At 45.4% G+C, this 24,725-nt stretch overlaps 1 protein-coding gene across 16 annotated transcripts; it reads left to right on the forward strand.

Annotated features, from left to right (window-relative positions):
- The first annotated feature begins 391 nt into the window (after positions 1 to 391).
- FBXO27 (F-box protein 27) lies at positions 392 to 22,795 on the forward strand. 16 transcript variants are annotated; one of them, XR_012126557.1, is made up of 10 exons: positions 392 to 1,004; positions 1,132 to 1,243; positions 1,328 to 1,423; positions 3,067 to 3,202; positions 16,510 to 16,586; positions 18,032 to 18,130; positions 18,335 to 18,468; positions 19,486 to 19,592; positions 20,341 to 20,502; positions 21,091 to 21,239. XR_012126557.1 is itself a non-coding variant. In XM_037021668.2 (8 exons), exons 1-7 carry the CDS (start codon positions 653 to 655, stop codon positions 21,231 to 21,233), a joined length of 1,050 nt encoding a protein of 349 aa, XP_036877563.2. In that variant the 5' UTR covers positions 394 to 652; the 3' UTR covers positions 21,234 to 21,239; positions 22,531 to 22,795. The 16 variants fall into 16 exon arrangements, 9 of the variants coding, with proteins under 9 accessions (XP_036877563.2, XP_073081726.1, XP_036877564.2 ...); XR_005062211.2 differs by lacking the exons at positions 18,032 to 18,130; positions 18,335 to 18,468; positions 19,486 to 19,592; positions 20,341 to 20,502; positions 21,091 to 21,239 and adding exons at positions 12,185 to 12,225; positions 12,656 to 12,748; positions 15,232 to 15,412; positions 17,677 to 17,719 and having other exon boundaries at positions 407 to 1,004; XM_037021668.2 differs by lacking the exons at positions 18,032 to 18,130; positions 19,486 to 19,592; positions 20,341 to 20,502 and adding an exon at positions 22,531 to 22,795 and having other exon boundaries at positions 394 to 1,004.
- Positions 22,796 to 24,725: the final 1,930 nt, after the last annotated feature.

Consider the following 24,725-nt stretch of genomic DNA (forward strand, 5'->3'; position numbering starts at 1 on the left):
ATTAACAAGAACGTATATGGGGCCTACAGCCAGGATGCCTGACCAAAACAACAGCAGGGGTTCAACGCTAGACGTCTTACAGCCTGTAGGGACACTCCAAGGGGCCGATGTGACAGACCCTGGATGCCGGCGGTCCCCGCCCCCTCCCTCCGGTCTGCGGCGTCAGGTCCGGTTGGGTAGTTACTCCGCCGCCCGAATACAGCAGGAAGGAGGGGACCGGGTGAGGATGGCCGGGGGCCGGGAGGGGCGGGCAGGTCTCAGGGGGCACTGCGCGGGCCGGAGGGGGCTAGCGGTGGGAAGAGAGGGGCGAGCGGAGGGGGGGGGCTGGCTATTTTGAGGGAGGGGAGGGCGAGTGACAGGGCGGAGGGGAGGGGCGGGGAGAGGCGAGGGAGAAAACTGGTAAGATCCCAGGTGGGACTCGGGTCTGCGGGCCGCAGAGCACGTGCCAGTGCACGCGGCAGGGGAGGGGCTGAGCTGCGCGGAAGGCCAGGACGAGTTGGGAGACAGGGACAGGGGACGACGTGGCTGGGCGGTGGGGGGGTTGAAGCTGGCAGTCTGGGGGTGCGGCCGGCAGGGGCGGGGCCGCGGAAGCTGCGAATCCCAGACGCTTGACCCTTCTCCCGCTGTCGCAGCTCGGCCGGGCTGGGGACCCATGGGCACCTGGGCCTCCAGGGGCCGGCCCGCCCCAGTCCCCGCGCCGGACCCGGAGCCCGAACAGGCGCTAGACCTGAGCCAACTGCCACCCGAGCTTCTCCTGGTGGTGCTGAGCCACGTGCCCCCGCGCACGCTGCTCGGGCGCTGCCGCCGGGTGTGCAGGGGCTGGCGGGCCCTGGTGGACGGCCAGGCGCTGTGGCTGCTCATCCTGGCCCGGGACCACGGCGCCTTGCTGCCGCTCGCCCGCAGCTGCCTGCCCCCGGCCCGCGAGGCCAGGCCCTGCCTCCTGGGCCGCTTCTGCGAGCGCAGTCCGATCGGACGCAACCTCATCCGCAACCCCTGCGGCCAAGGTGAGGAGCCCGGGGAGGGATCCGAGGGTGGGGGCGGGACCGTCCGCTGTAGGGGGCTGGGCCTGGGCGGAGCCGCCTGGGTCGCCGGCGGGAAGAACTGGGGCAGGAATCCTTGTTTATTCAACAGAAGGCCTCCGGAAGTGGATGGTGCAGCACGGCGGAGACGGCTGGGTGGTGGAGGAAAACAGGTTAACCGTGCCTGGGGCCCCTTCGCAGACCTGCTTCGTGTCTTCCTTCAGGTGAATGCCCCTACCCACCAAGGGCCAGGGCCGGGGTGAGGAGGACCTGCCTGTTCTCAGTTAACCCTTCTCCCTCTTTCCTAGCTGGTGTCGCAAGAAGCAGATCTTAGATCTGGAGGAAGAGGGTTTGTGGCCTGAACTGCTGGATAGTGGCAAAATTGAGATTTGTGTCTCTGACTGGTGAGTGTGATGATAAAAAGAGCCCTTTGCTAAGCACCGATCACAGGCGCCATGACCTTTGCATGGATGACTTCATTTAGGACTCCTAGCAATCCCTTGCAGAGGAAGAAACTGAAACTCAGGGAGATGAATGACTGAATCCAGACCATAGTCGTTAGCAGAGTACACACTGTGAACCATTCTTGCCACAAAGGGAATGGGAGTGCAGGATTCCAGATAGGATCCAGTACAGAGGACTTGGGACCATTCAGTCTTGTCTGTGAATGACATAAACCTTGCCTTAGGAGGAGACAATATAGGATAGTTGGCTAATAGTTTAGATTCCAGAGCCAGACCTCCTTTTTCAAGCCCTGGCTCTGCAGCTTTGTGGCCCTAAGCAAGCCACAGTGTGCCTCAATTTACCCATCTTTATAAGACAGGGTTATATGTTAAGCACATAGACTCCTGTCAGGCATAATATTCCAGGAATCCAGAGATTACCAAGAGTTGCTGAGGGCAAAGATCATACCTTTGGACAAGGCTAAATTCTTTTTTACACAGTATCTTTTCAACATTCCAGATGATTCTAACGTGCAGCAAAGCCTGGGAAGCACTAGTGGGTGATAATTCAATCGAAAAGAAAAAGTGTTAACAGGGCTTTATGGCCACAGGAAAAATTTTACATTTCTATTTATATTTTTTATGTAGTTGGCACAGAGCTGCATGAAAGGGTGATCAGAAAAAGTCAGAAGAACATAAAAATACATTAATATTACAATAGAATAAAATTCTGCAGGAGAAGTAGAATGGACATCTAAGAAGTGGAACGATAGGAAGTCTATAAAAGAAGATACTGTTCATGCATTTTTATAGCCTGTTACTCTTAAGTTTTTAAATTTTAACTTCTAACAGCAAAAGTGCACATATCTCAGGTGTACAACAATGAATTATCACAAAGTGGACACATTTGTGTTACCAGCTCCTAAAGTCTCTCAGGCTGCTTTCCTATTACTACCCGCATGAGGGGAGACACCATCCTGAATCCTGTTCTCGTGGAGAAATTTGTCTATTTTTTTGTATACGTATATGGAGTCATGCAGTATATATTTTGTATCTGGCTTCTTTCATTCAATATGTTTGTACATTCATCCATAATCATATGTAGTTGCGCCTGGCTCACTTTTCTTACTGTATAGTATTCATTAAATGAATTTATAATTCATCCATTTATCATTGATAGACACTGGGTGTTTTTTAATCACCCATTTATTTAGAGTCCCCTGGATCTTTTTAAATTACTGATAGGAAAATTGGGTAATAAAATGTCAACACTATACACATCGGAAATTACCTCTTTTGCTACCATTTAAACGTAGAATGAAAAATTTTCATTGTCACCTTCATATGGGAGAAGGGACCTTGAAGAGTGCTGCTCTCACTCATTGCTTCTAAAATGGATGAGCTGGGGACCAGCGAGGGAACTTGGTTAACACAGCTTCTGATTCCTCGGTTTGCAGTGGGGCCACACTCCCAGGAGACGCAGGTGCCAGTCCCAGGGCCATTTTTGGATTTGCATACATGGGGAGGTCATTCAGGTGGGACAGGCTGACACCTAAAGAGAAGGGGTGGCAAATCCAGCCTTTTAAGCCTTCCTCCTCCCACAGGTGGGGAGCTCGACACGATAGTGGCTGTATGTATCGGCTAATTGTCCAACTTCTGGATGCCAACCAGATCGTCCTGGATAAATTTTCTGTTGTACCTGATCCCATCCAGCAGTGGAACAACAATGTCTGCCTCCAGGTGAGTCTCTGACAGGGACATGGGAAAGGATGCTGAGGCCTGTGGTGGTCACCTATTGTTGTGTAACAAATCACCCCAAAACTCAGTGGCCTGACATCAAGAGCAGCCGTTCTGTTGCTGCTTGTGGTTTCTGTGAGTAGGGCTCTGCCGGGGGCGTCTGCCCCTGGTCTCTTGTGTACAGCTGACCCTTGAACAACATGGGCTTTAGCTGCACAGGTGCACTTACACACATACTCTTTTTGATAAATACACTGGAAAATGTTTTGGAGGTTTGAGACAATTTGAAAACCTCAGACAAAAACATAACCTAGAAGTAACAAAAAAGTTAAATGGTTAGGTATGTAGAGACTAGTCTGTTTTATCATTTACTACCATAAAATCAGCTGTAGGCTGTTACTAGTTACGTTTGGGGGGAGTCAAAAGTTATATGCAGGTTTTCAACTGCCCAGCAGGAGTGGGCGGCCCTTCCCTAGCCCCTAAATTGTGCCGGGGTCAACTGTAGTTGTATTCAGACAATGGCTGGAGCTGAAGGGCGGGCTGGGGGTCGGGTGGCCAAGCATCTCTCCATTTAGTCTTAGCATCTCCCATCTCTGTGCCTGGGCTATGTGGGCTTCCTCACAGCATGGTGGTCTCAAGGATGTCAGCTTTCAGGTGGCTCAGGGTGCTACCATGAACATTCTGGAGAAACCATCATTGTCTTTTCTCACCAAGCCTTGGAAGCTACTTGGCGAAAGTCGTTGGCATCATTTCCACCACAATCTTGGTTACAAGCAAACCCACCCAGATCAAGGGGATGGGAATTAGCCTCCACCGCTTGAGGTGCGGCATGATTCTAGAAGAATGTGTGGACCTGGAGACATTGTTGTAGCCATTTATGGAAAATACTATCTGCCAGATGGCCCAGCCTCAGTTTTTGGGGGAAAGGCCATGGCACAAGGGGGCTGACCTCTTCCTCCACCTGCAGGTCACCCATGTGTTCTCCAACATCAAGAGGGGCATCCGGTTTGTGTCTTTTGAACACTGGGGCCAGGACACACAGTTCTGGGCTGGCCACTATGGAGCCCGTGTGACCAACAGCAGTGTGATCCTGCGGATCCGTCTGTCCTAGCTGAGGGATGTCCTTGCAAAACAACCTGACTGTGCCTTCCAGGACCTCAGACCACTGGCCAGGACTTCTCTTTAATGAAGAGCTTATACCTCCCTGGAATCCCAGGTATTCCTGGGTCCAGTTGAGGGTCCTGCTGGGCCCCGTCTTCAGGTTCTGAAAACTACTAGAAGAAAGTTTCTGCATCAGATCTACCTGCTGCTGCTGCTCTAGGATGGCCCCTGTTCTACTGAGGGGAGACTCACGTGGGAGCATCGGGAGGGCTGGCCCTGGAGAGGGCTCCTTACCCTCCCTCCTCCTCCTCTGCCCTGTCTCCTCCCGTTTCTGCTTCAGGGGCTTTATTAGCCCCTTCAGGGAAGCCCTCCAGTCATTCCTGAACTTGAATCTCATCCTTATGGCTGCGGAAAATTCCAGCCACTTTGGGTGGTGGACTTAACCTCCTGAGGCCCCAGGCTGGGACCAGGTCTCACAGCTGAAAGTCAAGTAGCTCAGAAAATTTTTGAAGGTAGATGGTTCCACCCACTCTGACTTCTGTGAAAAGTGAGGTTGTCCCCTGAGCCCAACCCTGTTCCTCAAGGACCCCTGTAATTGCGTGGTATATAAAATTATTTTGTTTCTTATTTTGAAATTTTTTTCAAAACATTGAGAGACTAATATATCAGCAACATCTACCTGCTAATCATACATAATAAATGTATTATTTTGCCAGAAGTGCCTCAGATCTTTTTTTTTTTTTTTGAGAGGGCATCTCTCATATTTATTGATCAAATGGTTGTTAACAACAATAAAATTCAGTATAGGGGGGTCAATGCTCAATGTACAATCATTAATCCATCTCAAGCCTAATTCTCGTCAGTCTCCAATCTTCTGAAGCATAACGAACAAGTTCTTACATGGTGAACGAATTCTTACAGAGTGAATAAATTCTTACATGGTGAACAGTACAAGGGCATTCATCACAGAAACTTTCGGTTTTGATCATGCAATATGACCTATAAACCATCAGGTCAAATATGAATATTCATTTGATTTTTGTACTTGATTTATATGTTGATCCCACATTTCTCCTATTATTATTATTATTTTTATTTTTAATAAAATGCTGAAGTGGTAGGTAGATGCAAGATAAAGGTAGAAAACATAGTTTAGTGCTGTAAGAAGGCAAATGTAGATGATCAGATGATCAGGTGTATGCCTATGGACTAAGTATTAATCCAGGCTAGACAAGGGCAGCAAGACATCCACGGATGCAGAAGATTTCTCTCAAAGCAGGGGGGGTGAGGTTCTGAGCCTCACCTCTGTTGATCCCCAAATTCTCACCTGATGGCCCCCCTGCGACTGTGCCTGTCTTAGGTTGTTCCTCCCTTGAGGAATCTTACCCGTCTCTGGCTAACCAGTCATCTTCCGGGGCCATACAGGGAAATGTAAAGCTGGTAAGTGAGAGAGAAGCCATATTGTTTGCAAAGGTTAGCTTTTTACTTCTTTGCAGATTTATGCCCTGTGGCTTCTATGCCCAGCACTTGTCTCGAGGTATCTTTACCACCTGGAGGAATTATGATACTCGGTAAATTCGATATGAGGCACGAATTCTATTTAAGGTTTGTAATTAGGAAGGAAGAAGAAAAGCTATAGATGTAGCATATGAAGGAAACTTGGGAGGATTGATTATTTCTTTGACATATCTTCTTGTATAGTACCTTAAGTATGTATAGGTTTTAAACTACTAACTAATTTGCACACACATATTAACATAATAGGAATACGGTGACATAAACAAAGCAAATCTATAATTACCAGCCATCTCCAGTGAAGCCAAGAAAACCATTTAAGGTGCCTCAGATCTTTTTAATAGAAATAAAATATTACTGCCATGGTTACTACTTGGTTCAAATTGTACCAGGCAAGGTGGGAGAGCCCTACAAAAGAAAACAACAATAGAAGGTGTTTTACATCAGAAAAAGGGAAGAGTTAGGACAGTATGTCCTAAGCCTGTAGAAAATGACTGATTCAAAGATTATCAATCAGGCTTAAAGGCATTAGGCAGTGGGTGGGTGTGGGTACAATGTCACAGTGATACCACACATGACTGTCTCGTCGTGCGGGTCAGGTAGAGCCGTGCGGTGGCAGGATCAGGCGGTCCCCACCCCAGTCTAAGGTCATGGCTGATCTTGCTGCTTGTGGGTTAGTGCGATATTCTAGGCTTCCTTGTGTGACACAGGTGGACTGTGCCGTTGCCTTTAGTGTATTCTACCCTGAACTGCCTCACCTTGAAAGGGTCAGGCCTTCGGCCCCACCCTGCAGTAACCACAAAACACAGGGAGGAGCAGAAGAGCAGGCAGAACCCCAGCGAAGCAGCAGCCAGGCGCACCAAGAGGTGGCATGTTTTGCCAGTATCATAAAAAGGGATGGTGGCAAGTTGAAACAGACCCTAAGAGTCATGACCAAGTATAGGGTCCTGGTTTGGACAGCTGGGCTCTAGGGGATATTTTAGGGTCTACTCGGGGAAATTGTATATGAAGACTATGAGATAAACATTTACTGGAAGGGAAAGATGGGACCATTGTCTGGAAAGAAAAAAAAAAGGCATGTCTATGATTTAATTTTGGCATATACATATACATATACATTATAGTGTGCATATGCATATGTGTGTGTGTATATATATATATATATGCAAAATTAAATTATGCAGCTATATAGCTCCTTGATTTATATACTGGATTACCTCCTGAATCTCTCTCTATATATTTTTTCAGAGTAAGAATATGAACTAAAGCATTACAGGGTTACTGCACTGGTGACCTCTGGGTGGTGGTAATCTTTGTGCTTGCTTACTGATTTTGGTTATGTGCATTTCTCATTTTCTGTGTGTGTGTGTAGAAATACAGTGTTGTAGATGAATATTAAGCATCTTCCATGTCATTACCCTCCCCTTCCATTTAGAAGGCATCGTTGATGATGGGTTTGTTTTGTTTTGTTACAGAGAATGTTAAATATAAACAATTTTAGAAGTTTTATAACCTCTGTGTCTATGACTCAGTAACAGTCAATTTCAGTCTTCAGCTGAGCCTGTCCCCAATCCACATCCCCACTGATTCTCCCATCTTCCATATTATTATTTTTTAAATATACAGTTGACCCTTGAATAACATGGGGGTTAGGAATTTAAATTTTAACTTCTAATGTCAAAAGTGCAAAATACCTATCCCCCAACACAGTTGAAAACCACATATAACTTTTGTCTCCCCCAAAACTTAACTACTAATAGCCTACTAATAACCAGAAGCCTTACTGATCACATAAATAGTCGATTAGCACATATTTGCTACATGTATTAAATGCCATAATGTTACAATAAAGTAAGCTGGAGAAAAAAATGTTTTTTCAAATTGTCGCAAATCTCCAAAGGGTTTTCCAGCGTACTTAGTGAAAAAAATCTGTATCTAAGTGGACTGTGCAATTCAAACCTGTGTTCAAGGGTCAACTATCTTTTTATCTTGAAAACAAGCTCAAAGCAAGAAGTTGTAGGTGTGGCACAAAAAGCTTTTTTTTCCTCTGAAACATGTAGTGTATTCCCAACTCAATGCTCCATCAACATCATGGCCACATTCTTTAGTGTGTGTTTCCTACACATAAGGACATTCTGCATAACCACAGTACAACCATCAAAATATGGTGGTCACACTGGTTCAATCACTGCCTGTGCAGGAAAGGGTTAATGTGGCTGGCATCTCTCCTTGGAAAGGCCTGTTTGCCATGTTGGCCCTTGGCTGGCATCTGAGAACTTGGATTTTGGAAGTTTCCCATTTCCTAACTGTTAAGGGAGGCTCACTGTGCAAACAGCATGGCTTACAGCAAACCCTGCTTTCATCCTCAGAGTCTGGGATGTTGGTACATGCCAGGCAGAGGGTGCCTCATAACCCCCAGTGAACCCCCAGGCAGCTGAGTCTCTAAGAAGCTTCCCTGGACATCACACATATGTTGCCATGTTTTTGTGGCTGGAATAGTATATTCCACGTGACCCCTCAGGGAAGGGACAGGACACAAGGAACCCACACATGGATTCTTCTAATCTCCACCTGTGCCTGTTTCCCTTATGACCCAACCGCGCCCTCACTGCCCCTGTACTGCCACAGTACATCTCAGGAGAGGTGCAACTGTATGCTGAATTCCCTCGAGTCCTTCTGGCAAAATCCAGACATGGGGTAGTCTTGGGACCACAGACACATACGCAGTGGCGGTAGTGGTGGGGCTGCTGGAAGGATCCTAACTGATAAAATGGCTGCAGCGTTATTTGGGGGAAAGGGGAGAGAGGTGGGAAATGATGAAACCCGGGTGCCAGATGGCCATAAGTCACCCTGGGCTGTCTGCTCTAGTAGGTGAGCCGTACTTGCGCAATTAAAGCAGCAGGTCCAGGCCCTGGGGGTGGGCTCTCCGGATACCCCGGCCAACTTCGGCCATGGCTGAAGCGAGGGAAATACAGCAGCCTGATGGTGCTTTGGGGAGAAAGTGCCTGAACATTTGCCAGAAATGAGTTTGGTGGTCCAAAGACAGTAAACTTTAACGCATTTGTCGTTGATGCCTCCTCCAGGTAAAAGGAGAAAAGGGGCAAATTTCCCAAAGGTGGGCTTTAGGTGACCCCAAAAGGTGAGAAGTTTGTATTGCTCTCTCCTTTAAGGGGGAGGAAAAAAGGTTAACTCCATTCCCAGGGCTGGATCCAAGCTTTAGATTAGCCAAAGGCAAAAAGCAAACAGCATTCCACCTCCTCAGCCCCACCTCTTCTACCCGGGAGCTTGGCAGCCCTGATGTTAACCCTGTTAGTGCTGAATTTACTTATGTGATTTGAGGACAAGAAAAACTGGAGTTCATGATACAACGTTGTCTGTCAATTACACCTCAAAGAAAAAGGGAAATTTGGAAAAACGGCTTTGGCTTTGTATTTTATGACCATTTTATCTGGATGTATGATAAAATTGATCAATGTATGTATTGTGGGTATTTAAATATGTTTATTTTCTGTATATTATGACCTTTGATCGTTTCAAGGACCCTTCTGGCAGTGGAGAGATGCCCCGCCCAGGGCTAGCCTATTCTTAGACACCCACGGAGAGCCCAGCCCAGCATGCCTTTGATACGCAAACGAACCAATCCAGGGCCAGACCCCTTTCGGGCTCAGGCATCGCAGGAGGCAATATTTCTCTGCCTTAACAATTCAAAGGCCAGGTGCCAGGCAACCAGGGACCACCCCAATAGTCCAAAGCCCAAAGCCGCAGAAATTATGCAGATCTGCCACTACAGCCTGCTGTTCACCCTGCCCTACCTTTCCTGAGGACACCCCAGTAGAGGCTGGCCTAAGCAGTCCCATCCGTCCTGTCTCCTGTCTCATGACCACCCTGTGTCTTTCCCATGTGACTCTGTGTGACACGCCTCTGTCTATAGGACAGATAATAAACTTGGCTTTCCTGCGCCTCTCTTCTGTCTCCTCTTGTGGCTGTACCTGACCGACCAGCTGGTGAAAGAACACAGAACAATAAAATGTATGCTTGTAATGTAATATACACTAGAGATCCAAAAACAATTGTGTGTGTGTGTGCACATGTGCATGTGTGTCACGCTCCCTTGTTTTTGCCACCAATTGGAGTATTGGAAACAGAACAAGTCTCTGTAAATGATGATTCTTGCTATAATTTTGGCCTATTGATGCCTTTGGGACAATAAGAGAATATGAAAAGAGAGGCAATCTCCAATTCTATGGGCAAATACACTTTGGGAGTCTTGAAACAGTTCTTAGTTTGCTAACGAGGCCTGTTACAAATTGAATGCCTGACCCTTAGTGTCTGTTGATTGTCCAGCGTAGCCTGCCCCACTGTCATCCCCCACCAGAGGGGTACATTTGTTCCAACTGATGAACCTACAAGGACGCATCATAATCACTCAGAGTCCATAGTTTACATTAGGGTTCACCTCACATTGAAGGAGTTTGGACAAATGTGTAATGACGTGTACGCATCACACAGAATAGTTGCTCTCCCTTAAACATCCTCCGTGTTCCACCTGTTCATCCCTACCTCTTTCCAGCCCCTGGCAACCACAGGTCTTTCACTGTCTCCATGTTTTTACCTTTCACAGAATGTCATATAGTTAGAATCATACAGTGTACAGCCTTTTCAGACTGGCATCTTTGACTCAGTGATAGGCATTTAAGGTTCCTCCATGGCTTTTCATGGCTTGAAAAGCAGTGGAATATTAGTCAGCCATGAAAAGGAATGGTGGGGCATGAGGTACTGATCCGCTCTACAATGTGGATGACCCTTGAAAAATACTCTGTTCAACATCTTTCTATGTTCACTACTAAAGGCCCTCTTGGTTGCTACCAAGTTTTGGCAGTTACAAATAAAGCTGCTATAAGCATGCATGTGCAGGATTTTGTGTGGACATAAGTTTTCAACTCATTTGGGTAAATACGAGAAACTTGTTTGCTAGATTATATGTGAGGGGTGTGTTGAATTTTGTAAGAAGCTGAACTATCTTCCAAAATGGCTGGACCATTTTGTATTTCCCAGCAAAAGTGTTAGTTCTTGTTGCTCCATATCCTCATCAGCATTGGTCACTGTTGATGTTAATCAACTGGAAAAATGTTTATCACTGGGAAAATCATCAGGACAAAAGGGGTATGGGGTTGTAGAAAATGATTCTGAAACTTGTTGAAAATTCAGGATTTCATACTGACTAACCCATTCCTGGTTCTGATGTGTCTTTCTAGTTAAGTGGTATAAAATGTCTTTCTGTGAAAATGCTTTTGCCCCTGATTGCATCCAGCCTTTCTGGATTAAAGGTATGTGTGAGAATTTTTAAATAATTGAGAGTTATAAAGTATCCACAGAAAAAGCTATTAGAGATAATAAACGAATCCAAGAAAGTCACAAGGTACAAGATCAACATATGAAAATCACTTGAATTTCTCTACATTAGCAATCATGAGCTGAAAGTGAAATTAAGAAAATAATTTCATTTACAATACCATCAAAATGAATACAATACTTAGGAAAAAATTTATTGTACAATAAAGAGTTGTACACTGAGAAACTATAAGACATTGCTGAAATAAATTAGAGAAAACCTAAATAAATGGAAAGGTACCCCATGTTCATCAACTGGAAGACTTAATATTGTTAAGATGGGAATACTCCCCAAATTGAACTCCAGAACCAGTATAATCCCTCTCAAAATTCCAAGGGACTTTTTTTTGCAGAAATGGACAAGCTTGCCCTAAAATTCACAGGGAATTGCAAGGGGTCCTGAATTGCCAAAACCATCTTGAAAAAGAACATAATTGGAGGATTCACACTTACGGATTTCAAAACTCACTACAAAGCTACAGTAATCAAAACTGTGGTACTGGTATAAGGACAGACATATAGATCAATGGAATAGAATTGACAGTCCAGAAATAAACCCATACATCTACAGTCAATTGATTTTCAACAAGGGTGACAATAACATCCAATGGGGAAAGAATGGCATGGTAACCACATGTGAAAGAATGAATTCAAATCCTTACTTCACACCGTATACAAAAATTAACTCAAAATGGATCAAAAACTTAAATGTAAGAGTCAAAACTACAAAATTCTTAGAAGGAAACACTGGAGCAATACTTCATGACCTTGGATTTGGCAATTGATTCTTAGATATGACACCAAAAGCACAAGCAGCAAAAGAAAAAAAGGTAGATAAATTGGACTTCATCAAAGTTAAAAACTTCTGTGCAACACAGGGCACTGTCAACTCAATCATAATATAAGTTGATCATGGGGATGGTAGTACAGCATGGAGAATATACTTAATGGTTCTTTAACATCTTTCTATGTTGACAGATAGAAACTGCACTAGTTGGGGTGAAGATTTAATAATGTGGGTAAGTGTTGAATCACTGTGTTGCATACTTGAAACCAATATAATATTTTATATCAACTATACTTCAGTAAAAAAAAGGCATTATCAAAATAGTGAAAAGATGACCTACAGGATTAGAAAGAATATTTACAAATCACATATCTGATAAGAGCCTAGTATCCAGAATATATAAAGAGCTTTTACAACTCAACAACAAAAAATAACCCACCTTTTTAAATGGGCAAAGAACTTGAATAGACATTTCTCCAAAGATATACAAATGAGTAGTAAGTACACTAAAAGATTCAACATCTTTAGTTATTAGGGAAATGCAAATCAAAACCACCATAAGATACCACTTCATACTCACTTAGGGTGACTAAAAGCAAAAACATGAAAAATAACAAATGCTGGTGATGATGCAGAGACAGTAGAATCCTCATACATTGCAGGTGGGAATGTAAAATGGTGCAGCTCCTTTGGAAAGCAAGGGGTCCCGAACTGCCAAAAGAACCCTTTGAAGAGTCTGTCAGTTCTTCAAAAAGGTAAAAACATAGATTACCATTTGATCTAGCAATTTCACTCCTACACATACCAAAGAGCATTAAAAACAGGTATTCAAACAAAAACTAGTATATGAGTGCTTGCAGCAGCATTATTCATTTTAGCCAAAAAGTGGAAATACTCCAAATGTCTATCAACTGGTGAATGGATAAGCAAAATGAGATACATCCATGCAGTGGAATATTAGTCAGCCATGAAAAGTAATGGTGGGGCATGAGGTACTGATCCGCTCTACAATGTGGATGACCCCTGAAAAACACTCTGTTCAATTAAAGAGAGCTACATATTGTTATGATTCCATTTATATGAAATGCCCAGAATAGGCAAACTCACAGAGACAGAAAACAGTAGTTGCCAGGGTATGAGGAGAGGGGGGAATAGAGAGGGACTGCTCATAGGTACTGATTTCTTTATGGAGTGATGGAAATGTTCTGGAACTAGATAATGGAGATGGTTGCACCATATTGTGAATGTAGTAAAAGCCAGTGAATTGCACATTTTTTAAATGGCTAAAATGGTGAATTGTGTATTATATGAATTTTACCTCAATTGAAAAAATGCTTGGGAAAAAAATGCAAAGTTATGCTTACTAAATCAACCATGCTGATCTTGTAACAAAAAAGGAAAAACAAAAACAGCTTGTGGGTGGATGCCAGAGTTGGGGGAGAGACGTTAGTGATTTTGTCCTTCAGAACCATTCATGGAAGTTTTCTTCTCCCCAACTAAAAACACAAGAGGAATGTCTGATATTGCCTTTCCAAGCTGCTGGACTGCTCTGAATTCAAACTCTGGGCCTACCTGCCATGTTTAGCCTTCCAATTGCCACACCTACGAGGCAGCAGGAAGGTGGCCCTAAATCCGGCCAGGTGTTGTCCATGTTCATCAGGTGGCTGAATTGGTGTCACGGAAAAGCAAACTGGAGCTAACCACCTTGGAAAGCAAGGACTGAACTGAGCCACTGGCAGCCCTGGGGTGGGAGGCCACATCGGGGGCCCTGGTAACCTGTCCTGTTGGACCAGCACATGTCCTGCCAAAAAGATTCACACAGAAACTTGAGGAAGCCACTTGGTTTTCTAAGATAGACCTTTTTGATTAATAGAATTTGCTTTAATTGGCTAAATCCAGGATCGTGGGAGCAAAGCTGAGGCCAATACTGCAGGTTGGTCTCACCCTGCCCTGTGAGGTCCTACTGATAATTTTGCTGTAAAGATGCCCTGACCAAGGGTCAATGGAGTGGACTGCAGAAAAAGCAGAGCGGGCCTGAGACAGCTCTCTTTAGAAGGGCCTGCTCACAAGGCTGGCCGTTGGCTGGCGTCGGGGAGCTTGGCACCCAGAGTGTTCCCATCCTTCCCTGATTGATAAGGGTGGTTCGCTGAGCGGGATTATGCAAACGTGATTGATGCTGAACAGTTGCCTTCCTTCCTGTAGCCCGGCATTTTGGTACATGCTAGGCCTATGTGACCAGCCTATGAGGGTGCCTATGTGACCAGCCCCCAGTAAAAACCTTGGATGCTGAAATTCTAATGGGCTTCCCTGGGCAGAAACATCACACACATATTGCTGCATTTTTGTTGTGCTCTGTGACCCCTCATGGGAGGAGAGAGCATAAGATAGCCCCCATCCCCCGTATCTTTTCCCCTTATGATCTCGCTGTGTATCCTTGGTATGTTGCTGTAATAAATCTTTGCTGAGTACAACTTTATGCTGGGTCCCATGAGTCCTAAAAAACCTCCAAATGTGGGGGTGGTCTTGGGGACTCCCAACCCTGTACCTCTATTCTTTAGATTCCATTCAAGTTTTCCAAACATCCCAATTGTGTTTTTGTAGCAAGAGGATCCAGGTTAAAATCACGTGCAATGGCTTCTCATTGTTGTGTCTCTGTAGTCTCCTTCCATCTGGGACAGTTCCGCTGCCTCTTTTTCACTTTCATGACCTTGACAGTTTTGAACATTATAAGCTAGTTTTGCTTTGTAGAATGTTCCTCAGGTTGGCTTTGTCTGATGTTTCCTTATAGATTCAGATCATGTGTCTTTAGCAAGAATGTCCCAGAAGTGGCTTTTTTTTTGTCCTCATTGCATCCATGATTTGTGTGGTACATGAGCTGTGTAAATGATATGGTTTAGGCTACTTTCCTTCTGGAATTTTCTTAGAGGTTAGGAATTAGGTACCTGCTGCACTCAGTATAAACCACACTCTTTGCCCAAATAGTCTAGCCACAGTAAAACCTCTCTTATCAGTTGTGGAATGGTAGAAACACTTCCAAAAGCCAGGTTTCCAGATGTCAGCCAAGTCAGTCTTGCAAGCAAACCCTCCTAAACCTAGACTCCTCAGGCCTGCTATGTTGACATTTTGTCATAGTTCCCCATTCAGTTCTATGTGAATACAGCCACACCCCAAAATCTCTTGTAGTTACTGTTCTGAAATACTCAGAATCTCCTTTTTATCTATCTCTCTGACTGAGCAGGCTGAGCCTCTCTCCCTCACTGAAAGGCTGTGACCTTGAAGCCATCTGAATCAATAACTTGGGTGTGAGGCCAACATCTTCCATATGATTGCCTTCCATTGTCTCATGAAGACATTGCATGAAAGCTTTTGAGAAGGCGTCTGAATGGAAGAAGCACGGAGTGTGAGCTTTTCCAGCTCTGGTAGGTGGCAAGTGTCTGGAATCTTGCAATTCTGGACCACAAGACATGTGCAGAGAGGAATGCCTTAGCAGAGACTGGTTCCTTCCATCTTTGCTTACAAACGGACCAGTTCTTGCCTGAACTCATCTCTCTTATAAGGATATCGTGAAAAGTACAAAGGGGCAGTATACACACCAATACTCTTGAGTTTTCCAACCAGTTCCCTAGAGCTATGAGCTCAGGTGAACAATGGCCTGCTAACCTAATTATCAAAGATCATTCTACAAAATGTCTCCTCGTGGCGTAATAAAGGTCACCAGCTTCCCCTCCTGCAATGGCTAGTCTTTGCCACCTGCTGCATCATCACTAAGACAATGCCACATGTCTTAGTGTTTTATTTTTTATATCAGAACCCCACTTCTGGTTTCAATTCCTATATTAATTAAGATGCAAGCAAGTCTGTTGCAACAGGCTCTAAAACACAGTACCTCAAGCAACAGGGAAGTTCCTCTTTCATTTAATATATTTCAGGTTGGTGGGCAGTCTGGGGCAGGTAGATGGCTCTGAATCTTGACCCATCGTCTCTACGGTCTTTAACACGTGCCTTCCATCTCTAGTCTGAGGAAGATACTGAAATTGCTATCTCCCATCCAGGGGGAGAGGAAGGATAGGAAATTAGCTTTGTTTTTAAGATGAACTAGGAGTAGCACACTGTATCTCTGCTCACATCCCATTGGCCTGAACTTAGTCACATGGCCACATCCAGCTACAAGGGTGACTGGGAAATGTAGCCTGTAGCTGGGTGGACAGCTGAAAGTTGGGGGCTTTTATGACTAAGAGGAAGAAAGGGAAAATGGATATCAAGGAAACTGATGAAGTTAGCAGTCCCTGTCATGGATGGTGTGGGACTAACTACTCAATGTCCCCCGATGTCCACTCTCCCCATAGTATCTGTGGTCACAAGTCTACCTGAATAAGAACTACATTTCCAGCTTCCCTTGCTGGCAAGTCAAGTGTGGCCATGCGACTAAGGCTCAGCTAGTAGAATGTAAGGGGAAGTGATGTGTGCATCTTCTGAGAGGTGACTCTAAAGTATGCCCTTCCTATCCCTTCCTCAGCATTCCTGCTTCTTGGGAGGCCAGTGTGATGGCAGGAGCTACACTGTGGGCCATGAGGACAAGAGCCACATCCTAAGGTTGGCAAAATACACCAGAAACAACCTAGATCCTAGACCATGGCAGAGGCTTCATGCCCAACCTGAACAGCCTACATTTGAACTTTCCCTGAGAAGTAAACTTATATCTCATTTAAGTTACTATGATTTTGTCTATTGCAAACAGCTAAACCCAAATCCTAACACAGAGAATGTCATACTTCATGTACCTTTTGTAACTTGCTTTTTTTACACAATGTATTTTTTTCATGCATCCATATTGATTTATGTATATTTAATTTTTTTTCCCATATCTCCTCAGGGGTCATTACTCTGAGTGTCTTTATTTTATCATGGTAAAATAAACATAAAATTTACCATTTTAACCATCTTGAAGTGTACAGATCTGTGGCATGTAAGTACATTGATGATGTTGTACAACCACGGCTATTTCCAGAGCTTCTTCACCATCCCAAATAGAAACTTTGTACCCGTTAAACAAAAACTCCTCATTTCCCCTCCCCCCAGTTCCTAGTAATCTCTCTTCTACTTTCTGTCTATAAAGTTGCCTAGTCCAGGCCTCTCAGGAAGGTGGAATCTTACAGTATTTGTCCTTTTGTGTCTGGTCTAATTCATTCATTTTTACATACTACATGACACGGTAGCTGTCTCCTCATCTAGGTCAGCTTTGTTACTCTTTAATAAAGTCTTATAATTTACTCCAAAATGACCTTGGACATCTTTTCTTGGCATTTGAGCTGTGCCCCTTAATTTTTTGTTGTATGAGAGAATGGAATATTTTTTTTTAATTCTCTTTTCTAATGGGTCATTAATGCTATTATAGAAATGCTATTAATTTTTTGTACATTAATCTTATATCCAGCAGACCTGCTGAAATATTTTCTTAGTTCTTCACAGGGAATTTTTCTAATTAACTCGGATACTTGTTACAGGTTTCTGGTAGGCACCTTCTATCACGGCTGATGATTCCCTTTTATCTCTAGTGGCTCACAAAAGTTTTATTATACATGGGTGTTGAATTTCATCCAGTGTTTTCTCTTCCTTAATGTGTTAACATGGTGTGTTACATCAATAGATTTTCTTTTATATTTTTGTTGTGAAATTGTCCTAGGTGAGAAGAAAGTGGAAGGAATGCTATAATATGCAGCACGCCACCCCAGAGCGCCTCCTCAGGACGGGGGCATTCTCTCCACCAGCTGCAGGATGGCTTACAGCTGAGCCTGCGGCCGGGCAATGCCCTCAGCTGAACGAAGAGAACCTTCTCGCTCAAGCTTCTGTCCTTTTCCCCGGGGCAGCCCACCGTCTAGATCTGGTCAATAAGGGCAACAAAAGCCTGGCTGCACGCCTCAGTTAGAGGCAACCCAGAAGGGCCATCCCAGCTCCAGGTTTCCTGCAGGATGAACTGAGGCCCCTGTGGCAACCGCATCAGCGTCTCCCTGAGCCCACCCTCCTCCTCTCTTCCTTAGAAACGCTCCCCAGAGAGCACCCCCCAGAAACCACTGCTTGTGCTGCAAATCTCCAGCTCAGAGTCTGTTGCCCGGGAAACCCTACATGTCAAAAATGGGGTGTGTGCTATGCGTGTTTATTTTTAAACAAAAATAAAATAAGTACTTTTGGGTCCATCAACTAAGTTCTGGAACAGAACATTACCAGTACCTTAGGAACCTGCTGTGAGCCCTTCCCCAGCCTTCCCTTTTCATCCTCCTCAGAAATCATCGATATCCTGATTTTTGTCATAATCTCTTGGTTTTCTTCTTTTTTTTTTTTAGTGTTTTGTATTCATGTATTTCATATACATGCATGGCTTTGCCTGCTTTTGAACTTCATGTAAATGGAAGCATATCCTCCCGTGACCTGCTTGCTTCATTCAACATTTATGTGAGATTCACCCACTTGGATGAAGGTAGTTATTATTGGTTAATTTTGTCCATTATGTGTATCTATTCCCCCCTTGACAGGCATGTGTGCTCTCTCCAGTTCTGGCACTTTTACTAAGTGCTGCTATAAACGTTCTCAGACATGCCTCTCTAGGGCAGGATTTCTCAGCCTTGGCACTGTTGACATTCTAGATAATCCTTGGCTGTGAGGTGCTCTCCTGGAGACTGTAGAATCCTTAGCAGCATCCCTGGCCTCTACCCACTACATGCCAATAGCATCTCCTCCCCCCTAAATACTGTCTCTAAATACTGCCAGATGTCCCCTGTCTCTGTCACTGTCCCGGGTGTTGGGAGGGGGGGAAAGTCTCCCCAGTTGTGAACCACTGCCCTAGGTAAACCACTTAATTTCTAAGAGCTTCCTCCTGTACATAATGGTGCCGATAACAGTATCTACCTGTTACTCTGTGCCTACACTGTGTGCCGTATCTACCTAGATAACAGTATACCTGCATATTAACTGCGTCTTCATAGAGCACGGTGCAGAGGGACAGTGTTAGATGACTGTAATTATTGTTGCATGTGGTGTAGAGGACATGCTGAGCGCCCAGTCGCTGCCAGAACCCTCTGGGACACCTTGAATTAGTTCCCCTCTCTGAGCCTGTTGCTCATGTGCGAGACGGCGATGTTCCACTTTCATGAGCATCCTCAGGGGATCTCAGAGCAAATGCGGCAGGGGCCTGGGCTCTTGACTGACTTCATGGGGTTCTGGGGCACGGCCCTTTTGTCAGCCACATGGGTTGTTTAGGTATTAAAGTACCCCACACAGGCTGGTGGATATCCCCTATCAAATGCCCTCCTCCCTTCCGCTCCCCCTCAGGACCTCCTCACCTCCCCATAATTGAAGGGGCGCATGGAGCATGTCTAAGCCTGTGGCAGTAATGACCGGGCCCTGCCACACCATGCCATTATGAAAGATAGATGTCACCCAGTCCCACTGTGGCAGATTTGTTCCTTGCTGACCTTTGCTCCTTCCTGGCTGACAGGTTGCTGATACTCTTCTCAGCGCAGCAATGGGCCAGCCTCCGGAGAGGAACTGGAGAGCACCAGCTGTAACAGACTGTTCCCCTCTGCTGGGTCCTTTGCAGAAAAGGTGGCTGTGTGGCCAGTTCTGGGCAGGGGAGGTCTGTGGGTGGCCTTCCCTTTCCTCTTCTTCCTGCCTCAGTGTAAGGCTACAGGACCTCAGCTGAGGCCACCTGCTTGGAGTATGAAAGCCAATGGGCTGAGGGACAGCTGGGCCCCTTGATGGTAAAACTGAGTGGCTGGACCCACCCAGGGGCTCTGGGGGCAGTGGCTGGGCACTCACCTACAGCAGGTCACGGGTGTGGTGGGCCTGGCAGGACCAGGGCTAAGAGAGGTGCCACCCCACAGCCTGTGCCCCCCACTCACACTTCTTCATTGCCCAGCAGGGCCTGTCCCTGTCACTCTCCTACAATGGCCCAGCTGCCTTTTCCTTGAACTTCTCCCTAAGGGTGTAATCATCCCCAGAGAGATTCTCAGCGCCCACCTCCACCTGCTCCTGGTCTTCCCAGCCATCATCATCGCCCCCCCCCAGGCGGTGCCCCACGGTTCCCAGGTCAGCCAGCCCAGGCTCCTGGACTTCTCCAAGATAGTAAGAAGCCCAAGATAAGTCTTGAGGAAGTAGAACCCAGAATGGTGGTTTTCAAATTTCAGGCTGTGATGTAGTGATAAGTCATGATGAACACTTCTTATTAAAGAACGACAATAAAAAACTGATTCATCAAGGTACACTATACACAGTAAGGGAAAATATTGCTGCAAGAAATTCTGTCTACCTATCTGTGTACTGGCTGTTACAGAAAATGGTATTTCTTACTCAGATGATGGTTGCAACATCCAGGAAGACATCGTGCCTCCCAACCTCTTCCTCCCGCCTTCTTCAGGAAAAGCCCTTTTGTTCAGCCAGTCGCTCAGAGCCAAGACCCCAACCTCGTCCTAGACTCCTGTCTCTTAGCTCCTCTCACACCACATCAGATCCAATGGTAAACCCTGCTTCTTTCCTTCAAAATATATGCAGAACCAGTCTCAGTTCCCGTCATGACTCGTCCTGCTCTGAGACAGCCACCCTGAGAGGGTGCCGTACACAAAGTAGGCGCTGCCCGGGTAGGTGCTTGTCCCTGGGCTGATGTCTCTGGCTCCCCAGGCCCCTCTGTTCAGAAGGAAGAGCAGGGCTGAGCTTTGAAGTTGCTTGGCCAGCCTTCCTCTGCTGTCGCCCTCCAGCCCCCCAGAGCCTGTTACCTGATCTCCCCCCACGTGGGTCCTTGCATCCATCCCCTCCTCCAGCTCACAGGGCCTCTGGGGTTTTTAAGAACTTGAGCTCAGTGGCCACACACCCTGGTGCCCCCAAGGCTGGTCAATTTCAGGCTGCTTGCACCCTCCCCGCATTCTACTGACACAATTGTGGGAGCTGATACATCAAGAGGACATCTCCAGATTCTTGATCTCCAATCCCCAAAGGACCTCCCCATTCATCTCTGGGTCATGACCTTGACTTCAGCCTGGCCAGGAGGTGAGCCAGGCAAAGGGATGATGAGCGATCGACACACTGGATGTCATTAATCTGTCTCCAGGGCTCGTGATCAGCCCAGAAAGCAAGACCGGGGAAAGAATGCAAAACAGAGCTGGGCAGTGGACAGACCAGCTGACTCCAGTCCAGCTGGGAGCGACCTCACAGCACCGCAGACTTCCTCTGATTTCACTGGCTGTGAAGTAGTACAAAGTGAGTTAATGGTACACCCTGACCTGGGATGCAAGCCAGAGGCCCAAAACTTTGTAGCCACAAAGCCCCCTGTTATGGCAACTATTTATAAAAGGGCTCAGTGGTTTTTCTTTCATAACTAGAAAGTCAGAGCTCTGTTCCAGTTCCAAGTCTTTTGTCAAGAATTAGTCTCACCTCGCTAATAAAATTTTCTTTAAGAGTGTCCTTTAATGCCCAAGTGTAAGCAAGGCTTATAATTAAATAGAGAAAGTCCATCAAACCCACAGTATTAATACTTCTGTGTTATGTTTAAGAATCATCTGAGTGGGATATTTGGTATTTAAAGTATTTGTAGTGTTTCAGAGAATTTGGCACAGGAGACAGTGTGACATCTGTCCTGTAAAATGTAAGGCTTCCGATGCAAAGTGCATAATTGAGTAACTCATTATTTTAGACTTGAAATTTTTCACGGAAATGTGAAAGAGAATTTTTCTAAGTGTGTAAATGGTACCGGAATGTATAAAAAATTTTAATACTATTGCAATTTATTATGAGTTAAGTACTTGGGAAGGTTTCATTTCTTAGAAGCTTCTGTTGAGCTTCCAAAGAATATTAAACAATTTAAATTTGTGAAAGCAGAACATTTAAGGCAATTTAATTAACTGAGATTCTAAATGGGATGTGAAGACATTGAAACTGGAATCGGTTGAACTTTAATCAAAGACCTCCCTGAAAATGACTGTTAAAATTTGCTACACTTATAAATAGAATAAAAATTAGAAGTAGTATTTTGAAGCTTAAGGAAGATGGTGTTTTTAGTTTTCAATTGGTAGCTTTAATACATAATGTTAACTTAAAACAGTAATCAATTGTGTGTCAATTTTTAAGTTTTAAATTTTTCAAAATTTTAAAAAAGCACACGAGGTAATTGGTCTTTTCCATGCACAGATGTCTCTCCCCCAAAGATACCCAATCACTAGACATAGACTCTGTCCTTGCTTAGGGTGTAGAAGCTGACCCCCTTACCTGTATAAGTTACTGACTTCCGTTACCATTAATTGTCCCCCAAATCCACCTCCCCTCAGTCCACAGTTGTGGGAGGCAGCCTCTGAGGTGGCTCCCGATGACCCCCGCCTCCCAGTGTTCATGCCCTGCACAATCCCTTCCTCTGGGGTGTGGGCTAGACCTAGTGATTCGCTTCAAGCAGAGAATGGCAAACGTGATGGATGTCACTTTGGCATTAGGCTACAAAAGGACTATGACCTCTGTCTTGCTGGCCTTCTCTCAGTCTCTTACTCACTTTCTTTCTTAGAGGGAAGCCACGCTGTGAGCTGCCTTGTGGAGAGGCCCACATGGCCAGGAACTGATGTCTCTGGCCAACAGTGAACAAGGACCTGAGGCCTGCCAGCAAGCATGCCAGTCAGCCTGGAAGAGAGGCCTCCCTGGTTGGTTTGAGATGACTGTAGCTCAGGCCAATATCTTACTTAGGGTTTCGGGAGACACCCTGAGCCAGAGGCACCAGACTCCTGACCACCAAAAATGTAGGATAATAAATGTTTGTTGTTTTAAATCACTAAGTCTTGTGGGATGGGGAGTAATTTGTTACACAGCAGTAGCTAACTAATACAATAGTAATACAGTCTTAATGGGTTTAAGACCCCAACCCCACTCCAGAAAGAAAACTACATTTCCCATACTCCCTTGCAGCCAGGCATGGTCATGTGGGGTGTGGTAGTGGGGACAAGACCAGCACCCAGAAGAACCCAGGTCCCTGAGTGCCTTCATGGAGCAGAGCCATTTCATCAGGAGAGAAATAGGGAGAACAATAAAATAAACTTCTAACTTGGATCTCTGTTAGAACAGCTAAATCTCAAACCCTCATATAATCTTTCAATCAATCTTTATCAACACTTTCTTTTTAACCTCATTCTCATCAATGATAACCAACATATTTTAACGATTTTTTATGATATCAATGATAACAAATGATAGTTTGGTGTGCTTGGAACATGTTTTTAGGGTTTTTTTCTCCAAAAACATATTGCAATTGTTAATAAGTACCTATTCTCTCCGTTAAGTCAGCCATAGGATGACCCACCACCAGCACCCACACCATCAGTTATGTAAACACTACTCTTCCCTTTCTTTGCCCGAGGGAAGTATTGTTTATGAAGCTAAATTCACACATTTCTTTTCAAATTCTCTTCTCATGAGCCAGCAGCGTTCTGGCACCCCACTGGCTCCTGATGCTTCTGCTGGCCAGCTTGACAAAAGCGACTGGCTGCCTTTCTTCCTAGACCTGGATCTTCAAAAGAGATCCAGGTTCCAGACACTTGATATTTGGCAAACACCGCCATAGAGAAAACTAGGCCAGTGTTCCCCTGGAAGTACTCTGTCCACAGGCATGACCTGAGTCCATGGTTTTCAGAGGGTCCCCGCAGCATCCAGGCACCCACAGGTGACCTGCCATCCTTAGTTGCCTGCCTCAGCAGGGCATCTCCTGCTGGGTGGGCCAGCTTCACAAGAGCACGGCAGAGGGGGTTCAAGCAGGGGCCAACACCCCAGCCAATCAATTTACAAGATTCAGTGTACACAAAGCCTTAGTGAACTTCTGCCCAGGTACAGGGGTATCTGAGGGTAACCATGGTCCTTATGCTGTAGATGGGTCAGCCCAGGACAGTGCCCACGGCTCCCGGGTCAGATCCGAGTGCCTCCCTGTTCTGTCTGTTGTCAGGACAACATTGGTACGTACTTCAAAAGGTACTTCAAAAATAATGTACGGAGAGCCCTCTGCCCAGCACCGGGCACATAAGATTTTAAAGCCAATAATTATAGAACATTAATTTTTTAAATTGAGGTAGATACAATAACACAAATCTTAGTGTACAGCTTGAAGAGTTTTGACATGCTGTTTCTAATGGATTAACTGGCCCCTTCCAACCATCACTAAGATTGGCCAGCTCTGTTTTTGAGATTTCTTTTGTCTTCTAAGGGCTTATAACATGGTGGTCTGCTGGGCCAGGCTCTAGGCTAAGTGGTTTGAACTGCCCCCATAAATGCCCACAGGGACAGGTAGGTACTGTGACAGGCGATGGGCCCAGGCATACCACAGTGTAGGGTGGGGACCATGACAGCTCAAGATGGCGTACCCTACAAAATGTGTCTCTTCCAGCCATTTCCTGCCACCCGAGGGTGTCGGCCAGGGCTGCCAGGCCTTTCCACCAACAAGAGAAGCTGGAAAATTAGATTTTTATGTGACATCATCCCTGTGGTTTTCCATGTTTGCAACCAAGACGTGACCAGTAAGTGCAGAAAAGTGGGTGCAGATTGATTTGCAGACAAATGATGGGAAAAGAAAGGCAAGTAGCTCTTAAATACAAGGAAAATGATCAACTTTCTCATCACAAGAGAAATCCAAAGTAAGAATATGGTGAATTACTTCCCATGTTTTCTTCCGTCTGCTACTTCTATAGCTTTTCTTCTTCCTTCCTAATTACAACCTTTTAG

This window comes from Manis javanica, chromosome 17, assembly GCF_040802235.1.
Source record: "Manis javanica isolate MJ-LG chromosome 17, MJ_LKY, whole genome shotgun sequence".
In the NCBI taxonomy this organism is placed as follows: Eukaryota; Metazoa; Chordata; class Mammalia; order Pholidota; family Manidae; genus Manis; species Manis javanica.